This window comes from Lampris incognitus, chromosome 17 (genome assembly GCF_029633865.1).
Source record: "Lampris incognitus isolate fLamInc1 chromosome 17, fLamInc1.hap2, whole genome shotgun sequence".
Taxonomy (NCBI): domain Eukaryota; kingdom Metazoa; phylum Chordata; class Actinopteri; order Lampriformes; family Lampridae; genus Lampris; species Lampris incognitus.
The window spans coordinates 21,350,512-21,363,309 of record NC_079227.1 but is presented as its reverse complement, the minus strand read 5'-3'; the positions used below and the strand labels follow the sequence as shown (position 1 = coordinate 21,363,309).

At 41.8% G+C, this 12,798-nt stretch overlaps 1 protein-coding gene across 1 annotated transcript; it reads left to right on the top strand.

Moving 5' to 3' along the window:
- Positions 1–9,752: 9,752 nt before the first annotated feature.
- Positions 9,753–12,690, top strand: snf8 (SNF8 subunit of ESCRT-II). The gene is made up of 8 exons (XM_056296816.1): positions 9,753–10,034; positions 10,174–10,224; positions 10,333–10,471; positions 10,579–10,683; positions 11,119–11,191; positions 11,406–11,547; positions 11,880–11,954; positions 12,044–12,690. Exons 1-8 carry the CDS (start codon positions 9,981–9,983, stop codon positions 12,179–12,181), a joined length of 777 nt encoding a protein of 258 aa, XP_056152791.1. The 5' UTR covers positions 9,753–9,980; the 3' UTR covers positions 12,182–12,690.
- The last annotated feature ends 108 nt before the right edge of the window (positions 12,691–12,798 follow it).

Here is a 12,798-nt window from a genome sequence, read left to right as displayed (position 1 = left end):
GGGACATGTCTAGAGGCAGCGGGAGAGGAGGAAGGGAAAGAGTGTGGAGGTGAGAGTCGGAACTTTGAATGTTGGCACTATGACTGGTAAAGGGAGAGAGTTGGCTGATATTGCCAGCAAACTGTACATCAATTTGTACAGTTTGCTGGCAATACATCGGAGTGCATGAAGATTGAATGTGGAGTCCCACAAGGCTCGGTGTTGGGGCCGAAACTTTTCATTTTATATTGCAAATGAAATGGTCAAACTGAAAAGATGGTTTGATGAAAATAAGTTATTAAATTTGAGCAAAACTAAGTTTATGGTTTTTGCTAAAAAGAAAAAGGATGAGATGGAGTTGATATTGAAAGAGTATCTGAGTTTAGATTCTTGGGTGTAATAATGGATGACAAACTGGCATGGAAATCTCATATAGCATATGCAAAAGCTAAGGTGTCTAAGAATATTTCTGTTTTGAACAAAGCAAAGTATGTGTTAAATCACAAGGTAATGCGAATTCTGTACTGTTCACTTATTTTGCCATATTCTAATTACTGTGTGGAAGTGTGGGGCAACACGTGTATGAGCAACATAAAGCCATTGTTTATATTACAGAAAAGAGCAGTAAGAATTATCCATAAAGTGGGTCCAAGAGAACACACCGACGGACCGTTTATTAAGTCAGGATTAATTAAACTTAAAGATTTAGTTGAGTTACAGACATTGTTAGTTATGTACAGGGCAAAAAGCAGAGTATTACCAGAAGATCTACAAAAAAAATTGTTTTTAGTTCAAAGCACGAGGACCATAGAAGGAAATTTAATTTTAAACATCCGTATGCACGTACTACTTTAAAGCAGATGTGTATTTCGGTATATGGCATCACTATGGAATTCTTTAGAGAACGATCTAAAGGGTTGTACAAATATCTTTCAGTTCAAGAAAATGTATAAGGAAAGAATAATTAGACAATATTGAGTTGTCAGGTAATGGGTTTTCAGTTGATGGTGAATTATTGAGTATGGCTTTTTGGTTCTTTTTCATTTCCCATGTTGCTGTAAGCATTAATTAGTATGACTTTTTGGTTCTTTTTCATTTCCCATGTTGCTGTAAGTATTAGTTGTTGAGTAACTGACTGACAGACCATCTATTCTGTTGTTTATCTATGTTTGAGTTGATTTGTGTTTGATTATGAATTGCTTGTTTCTGTCTGGAGCTGTGCACTACCATGAGTGGAATAAATAATAATGAAATGAAATGAAATATGATGGAGAGAAGGAAGGTAGATAAAATGTGTGTGCAAGAGACCAGGTGGAAGGGGAGTAAGGCCAGGAGCACCGGAGGTGGGTTCAAACTCTTCTACCACGGTGCAGATGGGAGGAGAAATGGGGTAGGGGTAATTCTGAAGGAAGAGTATGTCAAGAGTGTGTTGGAGGTGAAAAGAGTTTCGGACAGAGTGATGAGTATGAAGCTAGAAATCAAAGGGGTAATGATGACTGTTATAAGCACATATGCCCTGCAAGTTGGGTGTAAGATGGAAGTGAAAGAAGAGTTCTGGAGTGAGTTTGATGATGTGGTGGAGAGTTTACCCAAGGAGGAGATAGTGGTGATTGGAGCAGACTGCAATGGGCATGTTGGTAAAGAGAACAGAGGTGATGAAGAGGTGATGTACAGGATGAAAATGACTGTAGTGAATACATATTTCAAGAAGAGGGAGGAACACAGGGTGATGTATAAGAGTGGAGGGAAGTACACACAGGTGGACTATATCACCACCCACCCCCTTTTTTCCCCCCCATTGTACCCGGCCAACTACCCCACTCTTCCAAGCTTCCCGGTCGCTTCTCCACCCCCTCTGCCAATCCGGGGAGGGCTGCAGGCTACCACATGCCTCCTCCGATACATGTGGAGTCGCCAGCCGCTTCTTTTCACCTGACAGTGAGGAGTTTCACCAGAGGGACGTAGCGCATGGGAGGATCATGCTATTCCCCCCCGAAAAGGCGCCCCAACCGACCAGAGGAGGTGCTAGTGCAGCGACCAGGAGACATACCCACACCTGGCTTTTCCAACCGCAGACATGGCCAGCTGTGTCTGTAGGGACACCCGACCAAGCTGGAGGCAACACGGGGATTCGAACCAGGATTCCCATGTTGGTAGACAACGGAATAGGCTACGACACTATCGGGACACCTAGGTGGGCTATATCTTATGTAGGAGGTGTGATCTGAAAGGGAATAGAGACTGCAAGGTGGTGACAGAGGAGAACGTAGCTAGGCAGCATCAGATGGTGGTCTGTAGGATGACTTTGGAGACTAAGAAGAGGAAGAGAGTAAAGGCAGAGCCAAGTATCAAATGGTGGAAGTTGAAGAAGGAAGACTGTTGTGTGGAGTTCAGGGAGGAGCTAAGACAGGCACTGGGTGGTAGTGAAGAGTTGCCAGATGGCTGGGCAACCACTGCAGAAATAGTGAGAAAGACAGCTAGGAAGGTACTTGGTGTGTCATCTAGATAGAGGAAAGAAGACAAGGAGACTTGATGGTGGAATGAGGAAGTACAGCAAAGTATACAGAGGAAGAAGTTGGTAAAGAAGAAGTGGGATAGTCTGAGAGATGAAGAAAGTAGACATGAGTACAAGGAGATGCGGCATAAAGTGAAGAGAGAGGTAGCGAAGGCAAAGGTAAAGGCATATGGCGAGTTATATGAAAGTTTGGATGCTAAGGAAGGAGAAAAGGACTTGTACCGATTGGTTAAACAGAGGGACCAAGCAGGGAAGGATGTGCAGCAGGTTAGGGTGATCAAGGATAGAGATGGAAATGTGCTGACAAGCGAGGAGAGTGTGCTGAGAGGGTGGAAGGAGTACTTTGAGGGGCTGATGAATGAAAAAAAATGAGATAGAGAGAAGGTTGGATGATGTGGGGATAATGAATCAGGAAGTGCGGTGGATTAGCAAGGAGGAAGTGAGGGCAGCTATGAAGAGGATGAAGAGTGGAAAGGCAGTTGGTCCTGATAACATACCTGTGGAGGCATGGAGATGTTTAGGAGCGATGGCAGTGGAGTTTTTAACTAGATTGTTTAACACAATCTTGGAAAGTGAGAGGATGCCTGAGGAGTGGAGAAGAAGCATATTGGTACCGATTTTCAAGAATAATGGTGATGTGCAGAGCTGTAGCAACTACAGAGGTATAAAGTTGATCAACCACAGCATGAAGATATGGGAAAGCATAATAGAAGATAGGTTACAAGGAGAGGTGATGATTAGCGAGCAGCAGTATGGTTTCATGCCACGGAAGAGCACTACAGATGTGATGTTTGCTTTGAGAATGTTGATGGAGAAGTACAGAGAAGGCCAGAAGGAGTTACATTGTGTCTTTGTGGATTTAGAGAAAGCATATGACAGGGTGCCGAGAGAGGAGGTGTGATATTGTATGGGGAAGTCGGGAGTAGCAGAGAAGTATGTAGGAGTGGTGCAGGACATGTATGAGGGAAGTGTGACAGTGGTGAGGTGTGTGGTTGGAATAACAGAAGGGTTCAAGGTGGAGGTGGGATTACATCAAGGATCGGCTCTGAGCCCTTTTTTGTTTGCAATGCTGATGGACAGGTTGACGGACAAGATCAGGCAGGAGTCTCTATGGACTATGATGTTTGCGGATGACATTGTGATCTGTAGCGAAAGTAGGGAGCAAGTTGAGGAGAGCCTGGAGAGGTGGAGGTATGCACTGGAGAGAAGAGGAATGAAAGTCAGTAGAAGCAAGATGGAATACATATGTGTGAATGAGAGGGGGGACAGCGGAATGGTGAGGATGCAAGGAGTAGAGGTGACGAAGGCGTATGAGTTTAAATACTTGAGGTCAACTGTTCAAAGTAACTGGGAGGGCGGAAGAGAGGTGAAGATGAGAGTGCAGGCAGGGTGGAGTGGGTGGAGAAGAGTATCAGGAGTGATTTGCAACAGAAGGGTACCAGCAAGAGTCAAATGGAAGGTTTACAAGATGGTAGTGAGACCAGCTATTGTGTTGAATGGTTTGGAGATGGTGGCACTAACAAAAAGACAGGAGGCAGAGCTGGAGATGGCAGAGTTGAAGATGCTAAGATTTTCATTGGAAGTGACAAAGAGGGACAGGATTAGGAATGAGTATTAGAGGGACAGCTCAGGTTGGACAGTTTGGAGAAAAAACAAGAGAGGCCAGACTGAGATGATTTGGACATGTGCAGAGGAGAGATGCTGGGTATATTGGGAGAGGAATGCTGAATATGGAGCTGCTAGGGAAGAGGAAAAGAGGAAGGCCAAAGAGGGGGTTTATGGATGTGGTGAATGAGGACATGCAGGTGGCTGGCGTGACAGAGGAAGATGCAGAAGACAGGAAGAGATGGAAACAAATGATCCACTGTGGTGACCCCTAACGGGAGTAGCCGATAATAGTAGTAGTAGTAGTAGTATGCTGTTAAGTGCCGGGAGGATTGCCGTAACTTGTACATCAGGGAAACCAAACAGACGCAGGCAAAGCGGATGGCACAAAACAGAAGAGCTAATGCATCAGGCCAGGATTCTGCAGTCTACACCCATCTACAGGCCAGTGGCCACTCTTTCAAGGATGAGGATGCACACATCCTTGATAGGGAGGAACGCTGGTTTGAACGGGGTGTCAAAGTTGCCATCTATGTAAAGAGGGAACGACCATCCCTGAACCAAGGGGAGAGCTAAGAGTACATCTGTCACCATCTTACAGTGCTATGATTGCAACTATTCCCCAATCTTCTGTGAATAGTACACATGGCCATTGTAGCTCTAATTAACGGTCACAGCAATTTGCATATGAAACTGATCATTGTTTTTGGTTGTTATGCCATTGTATTGTTTATAAGGGTGGGGATACCTGCAGTCAGTTGAGACTGAAGAGATCACTTAGATGAGTCATGAAACGTTTCTCTCAATAAATGTTGTGTCCAGATGAACTGATTCACCTTTCTGCAAACTCCTAGTAGTTGACAGCAGAACCCAATCCAGGCCACTGATGCAATCACTGGTGCTGCTTTTCTTTCCTGCATGGTGGGTCATTACATTCACCTGTTGTGTCTGGCATGCTGCCCTCACACCAGGGATGTTTTCCCTCCAGGGTCTGGGTACACACAGCGCAATTGTCACCACAAATGGCTTCCAGCCACATCTGTTCAATTTACAATTTTTTTTGAAATGGGGGGGCTTAACATGCAAAAAGGTTGCAATCGAAGTCCAAGAGGTATATTTGTCAGATGAATAAATTGTTTTCTCTTAGAATAGCATACCTTTTGTGTGTGTGTGTGGGGGGGGGGGCATGGTTACAAACATGGTTACTGAGGTGAGGGACCACCTGGAAATTACTCAAAATTGTGAGTCTTCTCACCAGTATCACTTGTTCATGGAAGCTGAGTTTGCTCTGTTTCATGCAACTCTCCAACCAGAAGAAAAAAAAAAACAGTTCGGACAGCCAACTAGAGAGACATTTTAAACTAGAGGTAATTTCGCAAGGGGCTCAGTTGCAATCACCGGTCACTTCTTTTTTACTCATTAAAGAAAATCATCAGCGTCGTCATCAGATATCATAAACACGTCTGCAAGGATGAGCTGAACCATAAAAGAAAGCTCTAAAAAGGGTAACTAAAAAGTGCACACTGCTACTCAGGCCCCCAAAACTCTGCTAGTTTATTCCCTTTAATATTGTACAGTACCCGGCTTAATTTTCAATAACTGCACACATTACTGCTTTTTTGGTTGTTAAGTAATCCTACACCATGTACCACGCAACCACCAGGTCACATGCAACTGGTTCTAACACCCAGTAGAAACCATCTGTTAACCACATAATAAAACAGTTATCAACCTACTATTAATGTTGGAGCAACAATTAAGCTTTCTCCAACACCCTGGTAATCAATTAGCATGCTACGCATCCTAATACTCTTTCTGTTACACATGCCCCTGTCTATTACTTCTGTTCTTCGTGCTCCTTATGTGCGTGTCCCTATTCATACTCTCCATCTCTCCCTTTCTACTGCTGTTACTCCTATTCTTACTACACCTCTTCTTCCACTAACCCATTTAGTCTCAGCATACTATCAGTGTCCTTTCCACTTTATTCATTGGTTGTAACCCTTTTAAACATGTGGCAATGAACTCAATAAATACACACACAGATTTTCTTTTGAAAAATGCATCAGTTCTCGCTACTATTATTGTTCTAGAAAAGATTAACTGATGTCAGCATAAACCCAAAAATTAAGTGGGTTTTTTTTTTTGGCAATCATACAACCTACCTCTATTAGCGTTAACCTGAAGATGCTGCTCCCTGTGGCTGTTGGGTGTCAAGTCAAGTCAATTTTATTTGTATAGCCCAATATCACAAATTACAAGTTTTCCTCAGTGGGCTTTAGGGCAACACCACATCCTGTCCTTAGACCCTCACCTCGCATAAGGAACAACTCCCTAAAAAACCCTTTAACAGGGAGGAAACCTCAGGGAGAGCAACAGAGGAGGGATCTCTCTCCCAAGATGGACAACGTGCAATGGATGTTGTGTGTTCACAATTTAAAGAATACAACACTGAAAGAGGATAACAGAATTATAATGGAATTATAAAATATGTGGAGAATATGATGAGGAGGATGCTAAACAGTGTCCAGATGCCACCGGAACAGCCCAGGACCTGAGTCACACGACCACCATCACCATGGAGACCTGACAGGAGGACAGGCTACACATGCACACAGGGGAAACTCACCTCACACCATTCACACACACGGGAGAAGAGACAAGAAAAAAAAAACGTTGTTTGTGTGTGTGTGTGTGTGTGTGTGTGTGTGTGTGTGTGTGTGTGTGTGTGTGTGTGTGTGTGAGAGAGAGAGAGAGAGAGAGAGAGAGAGAGAGAGAGAGAGAGAGAGAGAGAGAGAGAGAGAGAGAGAGAGAGAGAGAGAGAGACAGACAGACAGACAGACAGACAGACAGACAGACAGAGACAGAGACAGAGAGAGAATGTGTGTGTGTGTGTGTGTGTGTTTGTGTTTGTGTGTTTGTGTGTGTGTTTGCGTGCACACAAGTGTAAGTAAGAAAATGTAATTTCACATTTGTCATTATTTTTCGGTCAGAATTATGGAGACCTAATGGAGAATGGAGATTGTCTCTGGGAACAATCCACATTTTTTAACTGCTTTTATTATCACTCATTCGTGAAAGCAACTGTGTACACACTGCTACAACTACCATCTTGTATAACATCATAATAATCTAGTAATGGTAATCTACAAAGAATACAGTAATATAGAATTCACAAAAAATCCCAATATATATATATTTTTTAAATTTCACTAAAATACCATTGTCACCATAAAATTGTTATCACAGGAAAAAAAATTGTAAAAAAAACTAAGGCTAATGTTTTGTTTCTGAGGACAGCTATTGTTTCACCGTATGGCGTGTGTTAGCATTAGATAAACGCTGGTCCGGATACACTGATTTTAAAACATTTAGACTTTTAATCATCATTGGTCAGTCAATATCATCACTGAGCCATTACGTTTTCAAAAGCTGACGAAGTGCCACAGTTTGATTAGTTTAATGGCCCATAAAGGTTTCCACGACACTGTTAATTCTGTTGAAAATACAGCCATGTAATCATGAATTTTCCACATTGATTAGACTGCTGTTTATCAGTAGTCACATGTGTGTGTGTGTGTGCGCGCGCGCGCGTGTGTGTGTGTGTGTGTGTGTGTGTGTGTGGAGTGGGGGGGGGGTAATGTGTTACTCGCCACGAGTCCTGCTGTGACACAAATTGCCTCTGAGAGGCTGTATAAAAGGTCAACTCCTCAAGGCAACTCACAAAGTTCAGCAGCTTCACAGCCACACTGGAATTATAACGGTAAGACTTGTTAATTGTATCAGTCTAGGCATTATTTTTTTCCATAGGGTTGGATTTTGCAACATATTTGCTGATTTATTATTTCTGATTTTCTGTTCTATTAGCCGGTGATCACATCGCACTCGTTGTTGTGTCAAATGAATTGTCAGTAAGGGACGACTAAACACAATTTCTTTCTTTCTGTATCAGAGTCATCATGAAGCCTGTACTGTCTGCAGTGGTGGTGTTGTGCCTTTTTGGGATGTTGTCTGCTGAGGTCAGGGCCCAACCACTGGAGACGAGGTTGGTCTTTGCAAGGCTCACCTGTGTGCTTACCTTTTTGTTCCTCGGGGGGGGGGGGTATATCTGTGAAAGCTAATCCAGTTTTAAAATGCTATCTGCTAACATATGCATCAGGTTTGCATAAAACACCCACGCCGATATATTGATTCAGGAACTCACTACAATATTTTGCTGTTTGGTTCAAGATTGGTTGCATTTGGTCCCACTTTAACATGTTGCACCAAAGCTACTTTGTAAAAGTATAGTTAGTATTGTTAGTTGCACATTTCTATGGGAAAGTTAGCTATGACATGGTTGTGCTTATCCTGTGGGGACTTTGTCTTGTTAATTTCAAACTTTCACAAACAATGTGGGGTAAGTCCTGATCTTATCAGTCCTTACTAAGGTGGCCCACTGCCGCTGGAGATACAAAGGGGATAAATCAATGCATTACATGATTCCGCTGCTTCCACTAACATGACTTTCTCCGTTGGCATGCCTCGAGACTCACCAACAAGGAGCACCATTTAAGGAAAAGATATGCTGAGTCCATCATTGCCAGTGACATCAGCAAAATCATGGATTCTATGATGCAGAAGAATTTTGTTGATTTCTTGCTCAAGCAAAGGGAGAAAAAGAATGAGTAAGTCCCTGCAACAGGCAAGTTAACTTATACTGGTTGTCTCTGCAGCCTACCCAGCTAGGTACAAACACAGACCGCTCAGGACCTGTGTTGCATCTCAAACTTCTTTCCATTATCCTATCTAAATAAAAACAAAAAAGTCACAAAAAACAAACAAAAAACAAAACAAAACAAAAAACGAAAATGTTAGTAAAATGTCAATGATTAAATAAATTAAACGTTTTCACAGGCCTGCCATTCGGGGAGAAGGCCCAGACGGGGAGTACCAATACAATGAACTGCTGAAGCTCAAAATGTTCATGAAAAACATGAAAATAAGCTAGGTGTTTTTGTTCCTTCTATGTAGCTTTGTTTGAGTCTTATATAGCGTTGTGGTCATCTCATGATACAATCATTACATTGCTTTAATGACTCTTTCAATCATCTATTCTCATGTGTATGCTGTTATTACGACAGAACCCAGTGATGTTCTGAAATAAAAATCAGCAAACAACTTGAGAATCTTTCTGATCAGATGTCTGCCTTTTGACTTATATCAAATATGGAAAGTTGACTGTTTTCTGTTTGAATTGCACTGGAAATGAAATGTTGTCCTGTGGCCCATGATGTATGCCATGAAATCCATACATAATAAAAAATGACTTGAAATGAAAAGCATGTTTTTTTTCCATTGCTGGAACATGTAAGATTGTCATTAGATATAGCAAAAACAAAAGAGGGGGGAAAAAAACAACACCCATTCAAATGACGCATCAGTGCTTCAGATGGCCGGCCACAGATTTATCAGCACAAATTTAATTAAAAGAAATGTCAATCTCAAAGCTGAGGTTAAATTTATTTGTGAGGTTTATTGTCTATATTGCGTCAAAGTCTTTTTTCCAGATTTTTTTTGTCTTGCTATTTTCGCCCAAGCAGCAGGGGGCAGTGTCCGTATCCAGCCTTGTTGTTTGACTAACAAGGAAGTAGCTGAGTTCTTGATTCTGAAACGAGATGTGTTGACAAGTGTCGAGCTTTCTGAAATCAATATTGTTTTTTGTCTTTTTCATTTTAGATGTTATTGCACCGAGTTAAATACTTGAAACACACGGATGAATTTGTAGTCGGAAACGTCGGTATTGTCACATCCGCATGCATATTCCGTGGGCTTGTGAATTGCTCCATCTCGCGAATACATAAAATCATCTCACTCATAATTTCCACCTAAGAGCAACAACATGCATCGGAGAGGAGTTGGTGCAGGCGCTATAGCCAAAAAGAAGCTTGCAGAGGTAACCTTATGGCGAACATGCGAGCTGACATTTGTTGTGTTGCTGTGTTTCCGAGCTGTAGAAAGAGTCATTCTGCCCTTATTTCTCCGAGCTGGACTTGGAAAGCACATCGATTCAGTTGCGGCCATTTCTTTTACAGGCCAAGTACAAGGAAAGAGGAACTGTTCTAGCTGAAGATCAAATTGTACAGGTGTGTTTAACCCCCCCGCATGTTGGCAAGGGCTTGTATGAAATTATTTCAGATTAAATTCTTGAATAACTAATAGCATGTAGTTTCCCCACCCTATTCTCTTGTCAGATGTCTAAACAGTTAGAGACCTTCAAGTCTCACCTGGAGGAATTTGCCAGCAAGCATAAACAAGAGATTCGCAAGAATTCCCAGTTCCGAGTCCAGTTTCAAGAAATGTGTGCCACCATTGGAGTTGATCCACTTGCCTGTGAGAATTATTAGGCCGTTCATACAGTATTGTACCCTTTGTATTTCAAGGCTTTTGTGATAAATTGACATGTAACTTTCTAATGTTTTTTTTCTTTTCTGTCACAGCTGGCAAAGGATTTTGGTCAGAGATGCTTGGTGTAGGGGACTTCTATTATGAGCTTGGTGTTCAGATTATTGAAGTGTGCCTTGCCCTGAAGCACAGAAATGGAGGTGAGCTGCTACTCGCATTATTTCGACCATTAAAGTTACTGCATTTTGAAGTAAGAAGTCACACCAAAAAAGAAAAACAAGTCGGTTTTGTTTTTATGTGGCCGTACTATAGATAGTCAACGGAATTCACAAGCCAAGTCAGATTCATACAACAAGGTCATGCCACAGTAGCAAGGCATTGCCCTTTTTCCAAATCCCTCATACTTAAGGGAGTAGGGCAGCCTATATTTGTGTCATCATAGTCAACATTGTTTGAATTTCAACTACATCTCTAGTATTTTGATTATGTATTCTCCCTTAGAGAGCCCAATGTCATGTAATGTAGTCACATCTTGGAGAACTGCATATTATAACCACTTTTGTTTGTGCTGTAAATGAAGCATCTGTGTGGTAAATTAATCAAAGGTTCTGTTGATCTGTGCTTTTTCCATTCAGGGCTCATTACTTTGGATGAACTTTATCAAAGAGTGTTGAAGGGAAGGGGGAAATATGCTCAGGATGTGAGCCAGTGAGTGCCATTGATGGAATGTCTATATAAAATGACAATCTCTATTGAATGCGGATAAAGGTTTCTGTATCTAGATTTTACATGCCACTGCTTCGTGATATAGCACTCATTTCACAAATGTATACTTTGCACTTATCTAGAGGTTATTCTCAGGTTTTCCATGTTTCAGTTATAAGTGGTGTGATTGATAAAGCATTTGAAACATGCTTTGCAGAGATGATTTGGTGAGAGCCATAAAAAAGCTGAAGGCCATGGGAAATGGTTTTGGGATGATTCCTGTCGGTGGCTCTTACCTGGTACAGTCAGTCCCAGCAGAGCTCAACATGGACCACACTGTGGTACTGCAGCTGGCTGAGGTACCATAACATTAAGTTCCCAAGGGTTCATTATCAAGGGCAGGTGAAAGGAGGGGGCGTCCTCTTACTTCTTAGTTAAATGAAATGGAATATGTTGAGAACTACAGCCATACTGGAAAGACCTGACCTTATTCAACCCTTATTACGTTTTACTGTCACTGTAAACCTTGGGAGTATTATATAAACTGTATATATAGTTTCCAGCCATATTTGTTTATACAGCCTTGGTCAAAATATATGTCCAAGAAAAGCAATTTATTTTTTTTCAGAGATTAGACCTGCCTGATACATTGTGATATCACGAGCATTTTGTTTCCTTTTCGACCCTTTAGAAGAAGGGCTTTGTTACGGCATGCGAGATCAAGGAGAGTCTTAAATGGGAGCGAGAAAGGGCTTGTCATGTGCTGGTAAGTGTCTCAGAAAAACATCTGATTAAATCTTATTTGAGGCCACTGCACAAGCTTTACAGCTCACCACCATTACCTTGTATTCACAGGATCACCTACTGAAAGAAGGGTTAGCCTGGCTAGATTCTCAAGCTGCCGGTGAACCACAGTACTGGCTGCCTGCACTCTTCTCTGAGCTGTATTCCCGTGATATCACACCTGAGGAGGTCAATCAGATGACACCTTGAGAGATATGGGGGATGACTCACACTGTGGTCAGTCAGGTGTTGGTAAATAAAATGTGCCTAGGAGAAAAGGCTTACTTGATGAACTTGGGCTGGTACATTGGTGTTGGCAGGTGTTGTACATTCCCTCTCAGATCATGTTTCTAGATTCAAAGGGGGGGGGGGGGACTATGCCCTGTCATTTATCTTCAGCTCCAAAGCATACGCAACACACTTGTAATATAAAGGAGCAACTGGAAGCAGGACATGGTACTCTTTACTTTGCACCACAACATTACAGATATAATTCAGTGTCAAGATGTTATGTTGTCTCTGGCAAGTCGGTTATAGAGGGTCCGGTAGTTTAAAAACATGTTAAAATCCATATTGTTCTTACGTATTGCAATGTACTTTGTTTCCCAAGCTAACTTTTACTTTCTGCAATGCAAAAGTTGAACATAGTTTTCCTTTTCCTTTGTAACAGGGCAAAAAAAAAAAAAACTGTTGGGATTAAAAATATCAGTTTATATAAATCATCAACCTCATGCATTTGTATTATTCTATTATCGCTGTTCATTATTGCACCCTATTGCATTACATAGAACTTGGGAAGAACAAGAACATGGTGAAGAAAATTAATT